Source organism: Pan paniscus, chromosome 18, assembly GCF_029289425.2.
Source record: "Pan paniscus chromosome 18, NHGRI_mPanPan1-v2.0_pri, whole genome shotgun sequence".
NCBI classification, from domain to species: Eukaryota; Metazoa; Chordata; class Mammalia; order Primates; family Hominidae; genus Pan; species Pan paniscus.
In genome coordinates this window covers 32,727,294-32,745,582 of record NC_073267.2, presented here as the reverse complement: position 1 = coordinate 32,745,582, position 18,289 = coordinate 32,727,294, and the positions used below count along the sequence as shown (strand labels likewise).

Below are 18,289 nucleotides of genomic sequence, written 5' to 3'. Positions count from 1 at the left end.
ACTCGGGAGGCTGAGGTAGGAGAATTGCTTGAACCCAGGAGGTGGAGGTTGCGGTGAGCCAAGATCATGCCGTTGCAGTCCAGCCTGAGCAACAGAGCAAGACTCTGTCTCGAGACAATAAAAACACACAAAAAATTAACTCGCCAGGATGGCACATGCCTATAGTCCTAGCTACTTGGGAGGCTGAGGAGGGAGGATTCCCTTCAGCCCAGGAGTTTGAGGCTGCAGTGAGCCACTATGATTGTGCCACTGCACTCTAACCTGGGCAAAAGCGAGACCCCAGGCTAGAGTGCATGATTTTGGGTCACTGCAACCTCCACCTCCCAGGTTCAAGTGATTCTCCTGCCTCAGCCTCTTGAGTAGCTGGGACTACAGGCATGTGCCACCACGCCTGGGTAATTTTTGTATTTTTAGTAGAGACAGGGTTTAGTAGAGACCATGGTGAAACCCCGTCTCTATAAAACAAATCTCTACTAACCCCATCTCTACAGAAAACAGCTGGGCGTGGTAGTGCACACCTGTAATTCCAGCTCCTTGGGAGGCTGAGGCACGAGAATCATTTGCATCTTGGAGGCAGAGTTTGCAGTGAGCTGACATCGCACCACTGCACTCCAGCTGGGATGACAGAGCAAGACCCTGTCTCAAAAATAAGAAAAAGGAACAAACAACAGCAACGACAACAAAAAAACCTCTGTGTCAATCACAGCCTTCAAGCTAGGGGAGAGGCGGCCGAATTCTGCCCTCTGCTAACTGACTATAGCTTTGTGGAAATGGGCGAGTGGCATGCCCTTTTGAGCCTCAGGGCCCCATCTGTAAAATGGGCATAACCGTCATGCCCGTCTTTAAGAACAGCCTTGGGGGTAAATGAGTGGAGCTCATGGAAAGATCTCAGCCCACAACCTTCCACAGAACAGGCGCTTCTCACAAAGTAAGTAGCAGGAGTGCAGAGGCTGCAGGCATGAATCCAGCCAGACTGCCTGGGTTCAAGTCCCAGCTCCCACGTCTTGGTAACTATGTGGCCTCAGACAAGTTACTTAACATTTCTTTTTTTTTTTTTTTTTTTCAGAAGGAGTTTTGCTCTGTCACCCAGGTTGGAGTGCAGTGGTGTGATCTCGGCTCATTGCAACCTCTGCCTCCCGGGTTCAAGCAATTCTCTTGCCTCAGCTTCCTGAGTAGCTGGAATTACAGGCACCTGCCACCACACACAGCTAATTTTTGTATTTTTAGTAGAGACGGGGTTTCACCATGTTGGCCAGGATGATCTCGAACTCCTAACCTCGTGATCCGCCTGCCTCAGCCTCCCAAAGTGCTGGGATTACAGGCGTGAGCCACCATGCCCAGCCAAATCTAGGGCCAGAACATGGCTGCAGCATATAAAAAGAATTGAACTCCATACTTTTGTTAACCCTGTTTTTTGTTTGTTTGTAGTTGTTGCTGTTTTTGAGACAGAGTCTCGCTCTGTCGCCTAGGCTGGAGTGCAGTGGTGCAATCTCGGCTCACTGCAGACTCTGCCTCCCGGGTTCAAACTATTCTCCTGCCTCAGCCTCCCAAGTAGGTGGGACTACAGGTGCCCACCACCACACCTGGCTAATTTTTGTGTTTTATTAGAGACAGGGTTTCACCATATTGGCCAGGCTGGTCTGGAACTCCTGACCTTGTGATCCGCCCACCTCGGCCTCCCAAAGTGCTGGGATTACAGGCGTGAGCCACCACACCCAGCCCCTGTTTTGTTTTTGTTTTGCTTGCTTCTTAGGGTTGTTTTTCTATTTATGGTAAAGGCATTGGCTTTCCATTTGTAGCATCAATAGAATATTTCCTGTTTACAATAACCTTATGTCATAGTAAATGGTAAAGGGATTTAAAGCAGTGGTTTTCAGCTGCCAGAGGCCTGAGAGAGTTTGGGCATACTCTGTGTGATCGGGCAGAAGGCCTGTGGGAAGTTTAGCAGAGGACAGGGCCAGGAAAGGCGATGGACAGTGGGGGTCTGTCCTGGTCACCAGGCCCCTGGGTCCTGCCCACCTGCTTGGAGCTCCCCACCCATCACACATGATGCTGCCAAGCCCTCTGGGTATTGTGGGCAAATACCTTAGGAGAGAAGCTGATGAACTTTGTTTCTTGAAATGCACAGATTCCTTGGACATCCCTGAGAGGTCAATCATGAAAGTCAACTTGGTTTTCTCCCCCTCATTTGGGTTCAGAATTTAAAGTCCACACACACAGGCAGTAAGATGATATAGATACGGACATCATCACTCGGTTTCGGATGTTAAAATGTCTAGGTGGGTTAGGGGTGATTTGCGATCACACAACCTTGTGGCACAAAGAGGAATTCCCAGGCCAGAGGGAGACATTTTATTGCCATGTTATGATCTTATCATTGAGTTGAAAGGCAATCTTGTTTCATTTTGGATTCTTTCTTATGTTTATGTCTTATAAGGGCACTTTGAATTTCCAAGCAAATAATAATTTTGAATTAGCTTTTAATCATTGACTTCTAGCACAGTTATATGATCAGAAACATGCTGTGTGATTTGATTGCTCTCAAATATATTGAGATTTGCTGGAACAAAATAAGTCAGGTTAATTTTTGTAAATGTACCATGCATGCTTAAAATGAATGTATCTACATTTGTTCCTGAGATACAGGTTGATGGACGGATGGCTACATGGATGTGATGGAGATGGTTTACTATCGGGACCTTCCGCATCCTGCTGATGTTTTGTTGCTTAGGATATGAATGGCTGAGCGGAGGCTGTAAAACCTGGCACCCTGCTTGGGTATGAGGTTCTTCCTGCCATCCTGCCATCATTTGTTTTTTATGTTTTGTCACCAAAAGTGACCTTGAGGAACCCTGGGAGCTCAGGAAGGAAGGAGCGCCCAGAAGCAGGGACAGGGAGCTGGTTGGGGAGGACCAGAAATCAGGTTTGTGAAGGTTCCAGAGAGGACCTGTCCTTGCGAGGAGTGTGGGAGACTGAGATGGGGGAGGGGTCATTGGAATGATGCGGGCGCTACTTGGCGTTGTCCATTGTGAGGCACCACCGGGGTCATCAGGGATTGGTGGAGAGGGAGTATAAAGCCCCAGGGTTGCCAAGGGAGGGCCCAGACCGAAGAAGGTTTGGTGGATAGCAGAACCTTTTTGTCTCCCTCTAATTGCTCCTAAGCCTCACGCTCCCTTGCCCCGCGTGTCCTGTTGCTTCCCTGATCTTCTCCGTGACCTGTAGCTAAACCTTCCACCAGCGCTTGAGAACTTAATTTGAACCGGATCCTTTCCCAGACCCCTTTCTTCTTCTCCTCGTCCTCCTCCTCCACCTCCTCCAGGTGCCCAACAGCCCCCTTCTCCTCCTTTCCCTTCCCTTACTTCCCCCCTTCCCCTCCCCTTCCCCTCCCCCTCCCCTCCCCCTCCCCAACTCAGATCCGGCCCCGGTCCCCGTCCCCTTCCCTCCCCCCTGCCCTAAGCCACCTCCACCTCTGTCCTGGCCGCCTCAGGGCGCCCTGAAAGGACCAGGACATGCGGCTGCGGTGGTGGCTCCTCTTTTGGCTCCTGCTGGGATTTATCAGCCATCATCCCACCCCTGTGAGTAGACGCTGGACCCGCGGGGTTTCTTCCTTTTTACTGGGCTGTGTCACGCGGCATGAAATTACACAGCTCAGGCCTGTAATCCCAGCACTTTAGGGGGCCGAGGTGTGGGCAGATCACTCGAGTCCAGGAGTTGAAGAGTAGCCAGGGCATCATAGCGAAACCCCATCTCTACAAAAAATTCCAAAAAAGATTAGTTGGGCCTGGTGGTGCGTACCTGTTATCCCAGTTACTGGAGAGGCTGAGGTGGGAGGATCGCTTGGGCCCAGGAGCTGGACGTTGCAGTGAGCCGAGATGGCCCCGCTGCACTCTTGTCTCTAACAAACAAGATGGACCAAAACAAAGTGAAATGTCATTTGATTTGTGTCATCTGGTTTGATGACTTTTTTTTTTTTTTTTTTAGACAGAGTCTCACTCTGTCGCCCAGGCTGGAGTGCAGTGGCAAGATCTCGGCTCACTGCAACCTCTGCTTCCGGGGTTCAAGCAATTGTCCTGCCTCAGCCTCCTGAGTAGCTCAGATTACAACGCCTGCCTAATTTTTGTATTTTTAGTAGACCACCACGCCTGGCTAATTTTTGTATTTTTAGTAGAGACGGGGTTTCACCATGTTCGCCAGGATGGTCTCCATCTCTTGACCTCGTGATCTGCCTGCCTCGGCCTCCCAGTGCTGGGATTACAGGCGTGAACCACCGCGCCTGGCCAAAATATGTAACCTAAAGTGTAAGTTTACTAACTTTGGAAAGTACATACACCAGCATAAACCAACCCCCTTTCAAGATCTACATTATTTTATTTATTCATTTATTTTTTTGAGACAGTTCCTCCCTTGTTGCCCAGGCTGGAGTGCAATGGGGCAATATCAGCTCACCGCAACCTCTGCTTCCCAGGTTCGAGCGATTCTCCTGCCTCAGCCTCCCGAGTGGCTGGGATTACAGACATGTGCCGCCACTCCCAGCTAATTTTGTATTTTTAGTAGAGATAGGGTTTCTCCATGTTGGTCAGGCTGGTTTTGAACTCCCGACCTCAGGTGATCCGCCCGCCTCAGCCTCCCAAAGCGTTGGGATTACAGGCGTGAACCACCGTGCCCAGCCAAGATCTACACTATTATGTCACCCCAGAAAGTGAACTCTCACTCTTCCCAGCCAGTCTCTTTCTTATCATAGGTTAGCTTGCTTATTCTGGAATTTCGCGTCTACAGATGCATGCCATGCCATAGGTACTCTTTTGTGTCTGCTTTGTTCTGCTCAACACCATGTTTCTGAAATCATTACCATTGTTGTATGGTTCTCTAACTCCATCATTTCCATTTCAGACTCAGCATATGCGCAGTTCAACCTGATGAAGGGCTATCTCTGTTTAATTCACCATCTTGAAAGAAACATTTAAAATTGAGATGTTTTCAAGAATATATAGTTAAATCCTGAGGAATCGATGTAGAAATGTTATCACAAGCTGTCTGAACTTACTCAGGGGAAGTCTTCATCTTCACTCACATAAGAGTCTAATGGAATTAATATCAACAATCTTAGAGAAATCCCACACTATTCATGCCATTTTCATGATCTCCGCCTTGGTAAATTTTTTTTGAGACAGTCTCGCTCTGTCACCCAGGCTGAAGTGCAGTGGTGTGATCTCGGCTCACTGCAACCTCTGCCTCCCAGGTTCAAGTGATTCTTCTGCCTCAGCCTCCCAAGTAGCTGGAACTATAGGCGCGTGCCACCATGCCCTGCTAATTTTTTGTAATTTTAGTAGAGATGGGTTTCACCGTGTTAGCTAGGATGGTCTCAATCTCCTGATCTCGTGGTCCACCCACCTCGGCTTCCCAAAGTGCTGGGATTGCAGGCGTGAGCCACCACGCCCGGCCCACCTTGTTAATTTTTAAGCACTAAAATTTGATACTTATTTGTGAATGAAGTAATCTCTTCATTGTATTTTTTTTTTTTTTTACTTATGCTGAGCTTTAAATGACAAAGATTCATATAATCCAAGAGAGAAGTATTATTTAGAGGGATTCTTTTACCATGTGATATATAACAAATGCATCCAATGTTATACATCAATTTAAAAAACAAGTAAATAACTTTAAAGAAAAGATAACTACTGGCCAGGTGCAGTGGCTCACACCTGTATTCCCAGCACTTTGGGAGGCCGAGGCAGGTGGATCATGAGGTCAGGAGTTGGAGACCAGCCTGGCCAAGATGGTGAAACCCTGTTTGTACTAAAAATACAAAAATTAGCCGAGTGCGGTGGCAGGCGCCTGTAATCCCAGTTACTCAGTAGCTGAGGCAGGAGAATCGCTTGAACCCGGGAGGCGGAGGTTGCAGTGAGCTGAGATCATGCCACTGCAATCTAGCCTGGGTGACAGAGCAAGACTTTGTCTCCAAACAAAAAGAAAAGATAATTACTTTATACTTAGCTTGTCTTAGCCATGAGTGACGGGCTGCATGTGGCCCAGGACAGTTTTGAATGCAGTTCAACACAAATTTGTAAACTTTCTTAAAACATTAGGAGATTTTGGCCAGGTACAGTGGCTCATGCCTGTAATCCCAGCACTTTGGGAGGCTGAGGCGGGCAGATTACCTGAGGTCAGGAGTTCGAGACCACCCTGGCCAACATGGCAAAACCCCATCTCCACAAAAAATACAAAAATTTGCTGAGTGCATTGTCAGGCACCTGTACTCCCAGCTACTCAGGAGGCTGAGGCAGGAGAATCACTTGAACCTGAGAGGCAGAGGTTGCAGTGAGCCGAGAGCACGCCACTGCACTCCAGCCTGGGTGACAGAGTGAGACCCCATCTCAAAAACAAAACACCAAAACAAAAACAAAAACAAAAAGAAATGGCTGGGCACGGTGGCTCACACCTGTAATCCCAGTACTTTGGGAGGCCGAGGCAGGCAGATCGCCTGTCAGGAGTTCAAGGCCAGACTGGCCAACATGGTGAAACCTCATCTCTACTAAAAATACAAAAATTAGTCGGGCATGGTGGCAGAGACCTGTAATCTCAGCTACTCGGGAGGCTGAGGGAGGAGAATGGCTTGAGCCCAGGAGCTGGAGGTTGCAGTGAGCCGAGATTGCACCACTGCACTCCAGCCTGGGCGACTGAGTGGAGCGGAACTCTGTCTCCAAAAAAAAAAAAAAAAGAATTTTTTTTTTAGATCATCAGCTATTGTTAGTGTTAGTGTATGTTATGTGTGGCTCAAGACAACTTTGCTTCTTTTAATATAGGCAGGGAAGTCAAAAGATTGGATATCCCTGCTTTATACCAAGAAAGACAGCACCCCACATTTGCGATGCCTAAAAACACTACCAGCCATCTGAAAAACATGAGACTTGTAACTTCTGTTCTTTTTTGTAGCAGTGGAATCCCACGGTGATATCTGAGGGATGTGGTTACCTTTTGGAGGAGGTTGACGGTTTCTAAGGATGATTCTTTCTGAGTGAAATATTGTCGGTGTCGTTGACCTTTTCATTATTTCAATTATTATTATTCCAGGTTATCAACACTCTGGCTGTCTATCGTCATCGTGAGACTGACTTTTGTGGAGGAGTTCGAGACCACCCTGGCCAACATGGCAAAACCCCATCTCCACAAAAATTGGATAATTTGATAATTATCGTTATTGGGTTTCTGAGACCTTACACATTTACCATTCTCTTCTGCACAAATTACCTTTGTGTGAGTATACTAACTTTCTGTAGAGGTATACTTGTAATCACAAATAAGAATAAATTATATAAAACAATTCACATTTCTGGACTTCATTATGAATATGTGGTTTTACCCAAACAATCAGGGAAATGATTTATTAGCATAAGAATTATGAAAATGTCTGCCATTTACATTATGAAAATTAAATAGGTCGGTGTTTGTTTAATAGAATGTCAACAGAGCTTTTGGTCAAAAATAAGTTTTTTTAACCTTTGTGCTATTTATCACAAATGGAGTATGAGGTTTCGTCACTTAAATAGGAAATTCTTTCTAAACTCTTCTGCTTTATAGTTCTATCGTATGGGTGGAAGGAAAGCTTCCAATCTCCTCTCTGAAGATTCACTGCAGAAATGAGCTGACAACAGACAGCTTAACAGGAAAAGAAAAACCTAGAACAGGCATAAACATGGGAACCAGCTGAAAAATGAGACTGCTAGAAGGGCCGGATGGTTGATGCTTAAAGAGCACCCTCTTGTGAGGGGAGAGGGAGATAGATGGAGATGTAGGCCATTTAGAGGGGCAGCAAATGATTTTTAGGGGAAATGAAAGAGGCCAAGGAACAAACAATTGGCCTGAGACAAAGTTCCTCTGAGGTCATAGGGACGAGGTGACAAACTGCCGGAAGGTGAAGGGCAGAACAGCACTGCGTCTCATGATGCAGAGAAAGCCCCAGAGAATCTCTTAGAACTGCCCTCCAAGAGAATCGATGAAAAGTGTGTCTGGGCAGGGTAATTTTGAATGACATCATTCAAAGTGCATGTTCCCACTTGCAACCGGAGAGAGATCAGTATGTCAAAAGTCTGTACTTGGTAAGAATTTGGCTGCTAAGTTGTGCCATAATTTGTCTTTTGAGCCTTTTTTCCTTTGGGTAAGTTGAGCTCTACATTTTGTCTTGCCATTCATGACAGTAAAAATGTGGTTGTCTGGGGGCTGAACCTCCTTCTGAACAATGATCCAAGATAAAAGTACTAATACCACAATGCTTTTTTATATTCAAGGGAAGAGGAAGTATGTTTCAGTTTCACCACCTAGATAATTACACGTCATTTGGCACTGCCTTTCAAGATATGTAGAAAACAGAAAATATATGAGTTATGAAGATATCTAGGCACATTTAACATTCTCTATGCCACTTAGTCCTGAACAGAGAATTTTCGGTATAAATTGGAGGAAGCTTTTTTTTTTTTTTTTTTTTTTTTCTTTTCTCACCCCCGAGACGAGTCTCCCTCTGTTGCCCAGGCTGGAGTATAATGGTGTGATCTCGGCTCACTGCAACCTCCACCTCCTGGCTTCAAGCGATTCCCCTGCCTCAGCCTCTCAAGTAGCTGGGATTACAGGTGCCCACCACCATGCCCAGCTAATTTTTGTATTTTTAGTAGAGTCGGGGTTTTACCATGTTGGCCAGGCTAGTCTCAAAACCCGACCTCAAATGATCCACCCGCCTCAGCCTCCCAAAGTGCTGGGATTACAAGCGTGAGCCACCACGTGAGCCAGGGGAAGTTGTTAAATTTACCGCTTTTTAACAATTCCATTTAGGAAAGTTCAGTTGAGCTGTTGGACTTGGACAACTTCGCACCTCTCATCTTTGTCCTTGTCATCTAGTCATCTATACCATTACCTCCTAAGCAGGGACATCATGGGTGCCATGAAGCATTCATGCGTGATGGCATTTCTTTGCTTGTCATTTCTTCATGTGTTTAACATTTCTCCTAGCTCCAAACTGGGCCAGCTACCTTTCCTATGAAATCTAGCAGTAGTTGTGGGATTGACGTGGTTGCTCTTTTCATCTTTTTAGATTACCCATTGCTTCTCTCAAAATCCTAGTACATGACTTTTTTTTTTTATCCTATGTGCAGAAATCAGGAAAAAGCAAATTCTACAAAGAATTTGAAAGATACTATTTCAGGCCAGGTGTGGTGGCTCATGCCTGTAATCCCAGCACTTTGGGAGGCTGAGGCAGATGGATCACTTGAGGTCAGGAGTTCAAGACCAGATGGGCCAACATGGTGAAACCCCATCTCTACTGAAAAGACAAAAATTAGGCAGGCATGGTAGCAGGCACCTGTAATCCCAGCTACTTGGGAGGCCAAGGCACAAGAATCGCTTGAATCTGGGAGGTGGAGGTTGCCGTGAGCCAAGGTAGCGCCACTGCACTTCAGCATGGTTGAGAGTGACACTCCATCTCAAGAAAAAAGTCATTTCAATGACTACCTCAGGAGATTCATAGGTATCTGACCCACATCTGAGATGGGATTTGCATTGCATTTTCGCTATGATGAGAACAAATATTTAATATCTTCGAAGATTAAAAGCATACTGTGATAATATGGAAATCTTGGTGGAAATTCAGTCATTAGTGAGAATGTTTTGCGTTAAGTTCAAACCAGCCTCAATGAAGCTGATGTGAGGGAAGGGAAAGTGAACTCTGAGTAGAGCAGGGACAGAAGGAAGATGCTCCAGTGCAGATCAGGAAGGAGCAGGGGGTGAAATGTTACAAATTCTAGAACTCAGAGAGCTGAAGGTAATTACTTCCTTTTCAAGTTGTGAAACATGTTAACCTGTGGTAAAATACTTATAAAATGATAGTAACCATCTAACCATGTTGAAGTGTACAGTTCAGTTGTGTGAAGTATATTCATGTCATTTTTTTTTTTTTTTTTTGAGACGGAGTCTCACTCTGTCACCAGGCTGGAGTGCAGTGGTGGGATCTTGGCTCACTGCAACCTCTGCCTCCTGGGTTCAAGCAGTTCTCCTGCCTCAGCCTCCCGAGTAGCTGGGACTACAGGCGTGCATCACCATGCTCAGCTAATTTTTGTATTTTTAGTAGAGATGGAGTTTCACCATGTTGCCCAGGATGTTCTCCATCCCTTGACCTTGTGATTCACCCGCCTCAGCCTCCCAAAGTGCTGGGATTACAGGCGTGAGCTACCGCACCTGGCCTATTTTTTTTTTTTTTTGAGACAGAGTTTCAATTTTGTTGCCCAGGTTGGAGTGCAATGGCACAATCTCAGCTCACCACAACCTTTTCCTGCTGGGTTCACGTGATTCTCCTGCCTCAGCCTCCTGACTAGCTGGGATTACAGGCATGCACCACCATGCCTGGCTAATTTTGTATTTTTAGCAGAGACAGCATTTCTCCATGTTGGTGAGGCTGGTCTCAAACTCCCGACCTCAGGTGATCCGCCTGCCTCGGCCTCCCAAAGTGCTGGGATTACAGGAGTGAGCCACCGTGCCAGCCTCATGTCATTCTTGTGTGTGTGTGTGTGTGTGTGTGTGTGTGTGTGTGTGTGTGTGTGACAGAGTCTCATTCTGTCGCTCAGGCTGGAGTGCAGTGGTGTGATCTCGGCTCACTGTAACCTCCGCCTCCCAGCTTCAAACGGTTCTCTGCCTCAGCCTCCCGAGTAGCTCGGATTACAGGCGCCCGCTGCCATGCCCAGCTAATTTTTGTATTTTTAGTAGAGACGGGGTTTCACCATCTTGGCCAGGCTGGTCTTGAACTCCTGACCCCGTGATCCACCTGCCTTGGCCTCCCAAAGTACTGGGATTATACGCATGAGCCACCGTGCCCAGCCGTCATTCTTATATTATTATTTCCTAGGTGTATTTCCTGAAGACTATCTTCTGGTCTCGAAATGGACATGATGGATCCACGGATGTACAGCAGAGAGCCTGGAGGTCCAAACGACGTAGACAGGAAGGTATGGCTCTCTTGGAATCCCCATAGTGTGGAAATGAGTTTGCCCTGGAAAGGGAAAGAACAGCTTCTTTTCCTCAGGTTTCTCACCTTCTCTTCTCCTCACTCTCACCAAGGGCTGAGGTCCATTTGTATGCACACAAAGAAAAGAGTTTCTTCCTTTCCAGGAAATAAAATTGGCCTGAAAGACGTCATTACTCCATGGAGACATGGGGAAAGAAAATTTAGAGCGAAAATCCATAAGAGGAAGGTGACAACGAAAATCAACCATCATGACAAAATCAATGGAAAGAGGAAGACCGCCAGAAAACAGTAAGATGTGCCTTGACACAAATACTGTTGTATGAACCATGTGCCAATCAAAGTAGACAACTGTAAAGTCCTTGAGAATATTTTCTACAATATTTGTGGCAAATTCAGTGGGTTCAAAATTGAGTTTGTCCTTTCTGCTTCATTAGTTTAAGCTGTATAATTCCTTTCCCTTCCTACATTCTTGTTTGTCATTTTTTCGGGGGAAGAGGAGTTGCTAGTACTGGCATTGGTTTTCCTTTCTCTGTCTTTTTTTTTTTTTTTTTTTTTTTCCTGAGATGGAGCTTTGCTGTTGTTGCCCAGGCTGTAGTGCAATGGCACAATCTCAGCTCACTGCCTTTTGGGTTCAAGCAATTCTCCTGCCTCAGCCTCCCAAGTAGCTGGGATTACAGGTGCCCACCACCACGCCCAGCTAATTTTTGTATTTTTACTAGAGATGGGGTTTCACCATGTTGTCCAGGCTGGTCTCGAACTTCTGACCTCAGGTAATCCACCTGCCTCAGCCTCCAAAGTGCTGGGATTAGAGGCGTGAGCCACCACAGCCAGCCTTTTTTTTTTTTTTTTTTTAATTTTGAGATAGAGTCTCGCTCTGTCGCCCAGGCTGGAGTGCTATGGTGCAATCTTGGCTCACTGCAACCTCTGCTCCCAGTTTGAAGCAATTCTGCCTCAGCTTCCCGAGTAGCTTGGATTACAGGTGAGTGCCAGCACATTTGGCCAATTTTTTTTTTTTTTTTTTTTTTTGAGACAGAGTCTCACTCTGTCACCCAGGCTAGAGTGCAGTGGCATGATCTTGGCTCACAGCAACCTCCACCTCCCAGGTTCAAGCGATTCTTATCCCTCAGCCTCTTGAGTAGCTGGGACTACAGGCATATGCCACCATGCCCGGATAATTTTTGTATTTTTAGTAGAGGCGGGGTTTCACCATATTGGCCAAGCTGGTCTAGAACTCCTGACATCATGATCCACACACCTCGGCCTCCCAATGTGCTGGGATTACAGGCGTGAGCCACCGTGCCCGGCCAGATTTTTGTATTTTTAGTAGAGACAGGGGTTCACCATGTTGGCCAGGCTAGTCTTGAACTCCTGACCTCAGGTGATCTGCCGACCTCAGGTGATCTGCCTACCTCAGCCTCCCAGTGTGAGCCACCGCACCCAGCCTGGATTGTTGAATTCAATCCTTGGGTCACCTCCAGATTCATTTTCACAGTCTTTCATGTTTTGGTCATATTACATTGTATTTTGCTGCCATATGACTGATCTTTTTCTGTTAAATGTGAGATACTTGTTAAAAAAATATTTAGCAATGAATTGAGGCCTAGTAGCATGTTATCTTGCTGCAGAAGAGATGGGAGTCTACTTCTGGGGGATGGTCAGGGGTCCTCCATACAGGCTGCAATTGAGGTCGTCGGTGCAGGCTCAGTCCCTACAAAGGCCAGGGTATTTTCTGTCCACCTTTATTCTGATGCATGACTCTTCTGGGTCTCAACCAGAGCCAGTGGACTTCAGTATGGGTCGCTTTCATTGGCAGACCCTCAATCCACTTGTTTTCCATCTAATCCCATGCATGTGGGCAAAAGCTGCTGTGCTTCTTTGCATCTCAGTAGTTCCTTCTGGAATTCAGCAATGAAACTCAGGGAAATGGGTTCCAAATGCGAGGCTGACTTTCGTCCTGGGTTTCCTTCTTCTCCATCTTCACCTCATGTCTGTTTACTGCCATGTTAGCAATTTGATGTATTCAATCATGAGTTTTATATTCTGTTTGGTGTCCCCCATTGTTCTCATCGGAGATCAGAAGCTTCAGATGCACTTATGTCAACTCAAGAGTAGAATGCTTCCTTAGCTTCCCTCCAGAGTCAGGTTTTGTGTTTCTAGTTCCCAAGTGCACAGCAGGAGTAGTGATGTCCTCACTGGCTTCTCATTTGCATTAAACTGTGAGCTTCTTTAGCGTGGGGACAGGACCCTGCTCCCATTGCATTCTCAGCACCTCACCACACACTCCTTGTTGGAGGCCACTCCAGACAGCATGTGCTGAAGGATGCCCTGTGGTCAGAAACAAGTTCATGAACTTTCTCTTTGAAGTGTTTTTGTCCCTGTTTCCTAGCGTTCTGGGAATTTTACACATCCTTCCTATAAAACCAAGTATCAGGTGAGATCCTTAGGATCAGGACCATGAATCAAGTGGTGTGAGGGCAACACAGCAAACTTACCCTTTTTAGGCCATTTCCTTTTTCTGCCCTCAATCTCTGTGAACTGAACCTTGTTAAAGTCAGTCAACACCAGGGTGGATGGTTTGCCATTGTCACCTATTTTCAGGACATAACACCCGACTTAGGAGCCATTCCGATCATTTCTAATTCAATAGATGCGCCCAGCATTCAGATTGCCTTTTCTCTCAACCAGGATCTTTAAAGTCGATGACAAGAGTTCCAGTCCTGAATCATGGCAAAGTGCAGTAGTGAACTGCGGGGTTAATGACACCATATTCTGGAACGATCTCTCTATGGCTGATGGTCTCAGTTCCGGCATCAGCCTCTGACTGAGAATCAGGTCTCACACAGGAGGAGTCAGATGAGGAGCAATCCTCTGCTTCCGATGGAGTTAGTTGTGATGAATTGGTGAGGTCTGGTTTTTCACACTGAACTAAAATGAGCTTTCGCTGTGTCAAGCACAAGACTGACCCCAGAGACACACATAGTGCACCTCATAGAAGCTTTTAATAGTCTTTATATTTACTAAAGAATAGGACTAACTATGGAACTATGAAGATGAGCTGGAAATGACAGGTGACTTGCCAGCAGGCCAGAGTGTGACTTTTTTTTGTCCCTCAATGGGAGGTGTCCATTCTCCCTTTGGTTGTGAGAATCAGTTGGTTCATTTGTGGGAAGGTTGCAGGGGGGATCTTTGAATCACAGCCTTCAGATGCCAGAAGGGCAGAGGGAATCCCACACGGGCTGGTGGATCATGTGTGTGCATTTCTCTCCCTTCTAATCTGAGGAAACTAAGCATGAAAGAATGTGAGCATGCAGAAAAGGAGAGGCAGGTATAAGAGGCAGAGGAAAATGGGAAATTGGATATGAAAGAAATACACACCTACAAGTGAGTTCAGAAACTGAACCCCACCCTCTTGGGAAACGCCCATTGGAGTGTTGTTTTTAACCTTTGTACAGTGTTTAGACCCAGTAAATGCAGAAATAGAAACAAATGGTCAGAAGACATATCGAGAGAGAGAGAGAGAGAGAGAGAGAGAGAGAGTTCACAAAACAGAAAACAAAGTACCTTAATATTTACCACTGACCAAAAGATGTGAAGCAGCAAAATGTCTCCTGACCCCATTGCCAGCTAGACTGTGTGTGGAAACTCGGTTCATACCAGCCATTCTAGGGGTGGGGTGAGTTGTTGTCATCCTTAGGAAAGTGTGTTGTTGTAGGATCAACCACATCCTTCAAAAGGACTATGCCTGTTTATAAGCCCAGCTGTTTCTGCCCTGTGAAACACGGTAAGGATATTAATACAAAGAGAATACAGCTTTATGATAAAAGATGCTCAATGAAGGATGAATTAGGGATATACTGAGAATGGGGAAGGAAACTATCATCTCAGAAGTCAGCAGGCAGTAAGCAAGAGGAGGAATCAATATAGCAACAGTTTGGATCAGACCGTACAGTTTTTTTGTTTTTGTTTTTGTTTTTCTGAGATGGAGTCTCGCTGTGTCACCCAGGCTGGAGTGCAATGACGTGATCTTGGCTCACTGCAACCTCCGCCTCCCAGGTTCAAGTGATTCCCCTGCCTCAGCCTCCCGAGTAGCTGGGATTACAGGTGCCTGCCACCACGCCCGGCTAATCTTTTGTATTTTTAGTAGAGACGGGGTTTCACCGTATTAGCCAGGATGGTCTCAATCTCCTGACCTCGTGATCCATCTGCCTCGCCCTCCCAGAGTGCTGGGACTACAGGCATCAGCCACCGCGACCGGCTCAGACTGTACTCTTATAGCCATCTGAAATACGTTTTCTAGGTACAGATAGATTGTGTAAGGGTACAGTTGTGAGGATAACAGAAACATGGCAGATTATTTAAAATCATCCTGAAAGTGGTGCTTTATCTGATGAAAGTGATTGTAATCCATAGGAAAATGTTTCAACGTGCGCAAGAGTTGCGGCGGCGGGCAGAGGACTACCACAAATGCAAAGTAAGGAGCTTCCTCCCCGCAGTTGCAGGATAGTTCAGTGCTGATGCAGATGATGCCACGGCTCTTAGACTCTCTCAACATTCAATTTCTCATGTGTTGGCTTTTTCAGATCCCCCCTTCTGCAAGAAAGCCTCTTTGCAACCGGGTAAGTTTGTTTGTTTTCCTTGCTTTTGAACATAGTCTGCCAGGTCAGGACATGGATACATTTTTCTCCCTACAGCTCTGTGCTCAAGCCCTGCAGAGGGAGATGGCAGAGAGAAAGGCTGCCTACAAGCATCACAGTCCCATCCCTGTTGGTAACCGTGTTGTGCAAAAACACCTTCATCCCCACCCAGTGGGGCCCCTGATCTAATATTCAAAGTGTCAGAGGTTCCATATTTGTAATAGCAAATGGGCCCTGACTGTAAATTAGTGAAGAGTGAATGTAACTTATTACCCACAGGGACAATTCCAAATGAAGGCCTTAAATGATGCTCAGCTAAGCTGGTTCTTGTGTGGCCTCTGTACCTTCAAAAGCTGCCGAGTCCTATGATTACACGTGATGGGACTTGTACACTTGAAGTGAAACACAGTTTTAAAACTTGCATTGTTTAGAATTCCCACCTCATTTTTCCATGGACAAAAGTATTCTTTATGTCCTAGTGCACTTACAATTTGGTATTACCTGGGAGTGAAAAGAAATATTGCAGCCATGCCTAACTGACTTCTTGAGGTAAGATTGTTCTGTCAGAAAACCCTCTCCCAGTTCCCCTGCAGCTCTTCAGGAATCCACATCTCTCCAGAGCTCTTTGTTCTCATGGGTGGCACCTCCAGAGTGAAGAAGATCCTTTGTCAAGAAGGGAAACAGAGGGGAAATGAGAGGGTCCTGCAGGCAGAGCTGGAATCAACTTCCACTCTGCCTCTTGCAAGCTGTGTGACCCTGGGCACAATTTCTCCTTCCTCTGGAAACCTCTGTTTTCTTAGATTTGGAGCAGGGTGGTCACACTGACCTTGCAGAGTTCTGAGAATCAGAGACAGAACATAAAAGGCCTGGAAAACATTCTCCAAAAAGAAGCTGCAACATGTGTGGACAATGGGCTTTTCATGCCTCTCTTACTGTCTGTTGACCTGGTGCAAGAAACATGCTCTGGTGATGGCTGTGAGGGAGGAATGAGGATAGACATAGACACTCCTGTGTCTCAAACATGCTTCTTTATTACTCTGTTATGACTCTGTCTTCCCTGGGGCAGGACCCCAGCCTGCCTACATTTGCAGACAGACACAGTGGCATGTGGAGACAACAGTGTGTCCCAATGACTTTTCTTTACCCCCCAGCTGTCAGCAGTACTCAGTGGAAGGGTGATATTATGACAGTGATACTGCTATTTTGAAACCTGGAGGATGGAAAGGTGCAAAAATCTATCACCAGCAACAGAAGGTGCAGACCGTGTTGGTGGCAGTAATTTTGTCCATCAAATGAATATGTGTGAAAACATTCCCTTCTTCGGCCCTACAGGTCAGAATGGCGGCAGCGGAGCATCGTCATTCTTCAGGATTGCCCTACTGGCCCTACCTCACAGCTGAAACTTTAAAAAACAGGATGGGCCGCCAGCCACCTCCTCCAACTCAACAACGTTCTATAACGGATAACTCCCTGAGCCTCAAGACACCTCCCGAATGTCTCCTTCGTCCCCTGCCACCCTCAGTGGATGATAATATCAAGGAGTGTCCTCTTGCTCCTCTTCCACACTCTCCTCTTCCACCCTCAGTGGATGATAATCTGAACGGGTGTCTCCTTATCCCTCTTCCACCCTCTCCTCTTCCACCCTCAGTGGATGATAATCTGAAGGAGTGTCTCCTTGCTCCTCTTCCACCATCTCCTCTTCCACCCTCAGTGGATAATAATCTGAAGGAGTGTCTCCTTGCTCCTCTTCCACCCTCTCCTCTTCCACCCTCAGTGGATGATAATCTGAAGGAGTGTCTCCTTGCTCCTCTTCCACCCTCTCCTCTTCCACCCTCAGTGGATGATAATCTGAAGACTCCTCCCTTAGCTACTCAGGAGGCTGAGGCGGAAAAACCACCGAAACCCAAGAGGTGGAGGGTGGATGAGGTGGAACAATCACCAAAACCCAAGAGGCGGAGGGCGGATGAGGTGGAACAATCGCCCAAGCCCAAGAGGCAGAGGGAGGCCGAGACACAATTACCCAAACCCAAGAGGCGGAGGTTGAGTAAGCTGAGAACACGCCATTGCACTCAAGCCTGGGCAATAAGAATAAATCCGTGGGTCGAAAAAAAGAAAAAAATCAAAAAATAAAACAAAACCCACACTCCAAAAACAAACTAACAAAGAATAAATAAATAATATAAAAATAAAATAAATACTGCAGTCCTTATGTTATTGCTTTGTTTCAGTATCTGGTATGATTGCCTGAGGGACCTGAGGTTCTTAATTAATTGTGGGGTTTTTTTTTTAATCTTTAGAAGTGGTTGGTTATGTAAAATATTATTATTATTATTATTTTTTTTTTTTTGAGACTGGGTTTTGCTCTGTCACCCAGGCAGGAGTACAGTGGCTCGATCACAACTCACTGCAGCCTCAACCTCCTGGGCTTCAAACAATCCTCCTGCCTCAGCCTCCCAAGTAGCTGGGATCACAGATGCGTGCCACCACACCTGGCCAATGTTAAAAAATCCTTTAACTTTTTTGTAGAGATGCACTCCTGGACTCAAGCGATCCTCCTACTTGTCCCGACCACCAGCCCCTTTCTGATAAACATTTACACTGTTTATTATCTGATGCCATTTCTATCTTCTTCCTTGTCGTCCAGACATCA

The 18,289-nt window shown here is 46.3% G+C and overlaps 1 protein-coding gene across 2 annotated transcripts; it reads left to right on the top strand.

Annotated features, from left to right (window-relative positions):
- The first annotated feature begins 396 nt into the window (after positions 1–396).
- On the top strand, positions 397–17,834 carry LOC129394203 (nuclear pore complex-interacting protein family member B15-like). Of its 2 annotated transcripts, XM_063597526.1 has the most exons (7): positions 531–3,575; positions 7,072–7,254; positions 10,886–10,985; positions 11,149–11,293; positions 15,416–15,476; positions 15,586–15,621; positions 16,972–17,834. In XM_063597526.1, exons 1-7 carry the CDS (start codon positions 3,510–3,512, stop codon positions 17,767–17,769), a joined length of 1,389 nt encoding a protein of 462 aa, XP_063453596.1. In that variant the 5' UTR covers positions 531–3,509; the 3' UTR covers positions 17,770–17,834. The 2 variants fall into 2 exon arrangements, 1 of the variants encoding a protein (XP_063453596.1); XR_010110245.1 differs by lacking the exons at positions 10,886–10,985; positions 11,149–11,293; positions 15,416–15,476; positions 15,586–15,621; positions 16,972–17,834 and having other exon boundaries at positions 397–4,298; positions 7,072–7,325.
- The last annotated feature ends 455 nt before the right edge of the window (positions 17,835–18,289 follow it).

What these genes read in the sequence shown, in the direction of transcription:
- LOC129394203 (XM_063597526.1), top strand. Translation starts at nt 3,510, where the DNA reads ATGCGGCTGCGGTGGTGGCTCCTCTTTTGGCTCCTGCTGGGATTTATC. An exon ending in TCTGCACAAATTACCTTTGT is followed by an intron (nt 7,255 to 10,885) that starts GTGAGTATACTA and finishes ATTATTTCCTAG; the next exon opens with GTGTATTTCCTGAAGACTAT. An exon ending in AGGAAGACCGCCAGAAAACA is followed by an intron (nt 11,294 to 15,415) that starts GTAAGATGTGCC and finishes TGTAATCCATAG; the next exon opens with GAAAATGTTTCAACGTGCGC.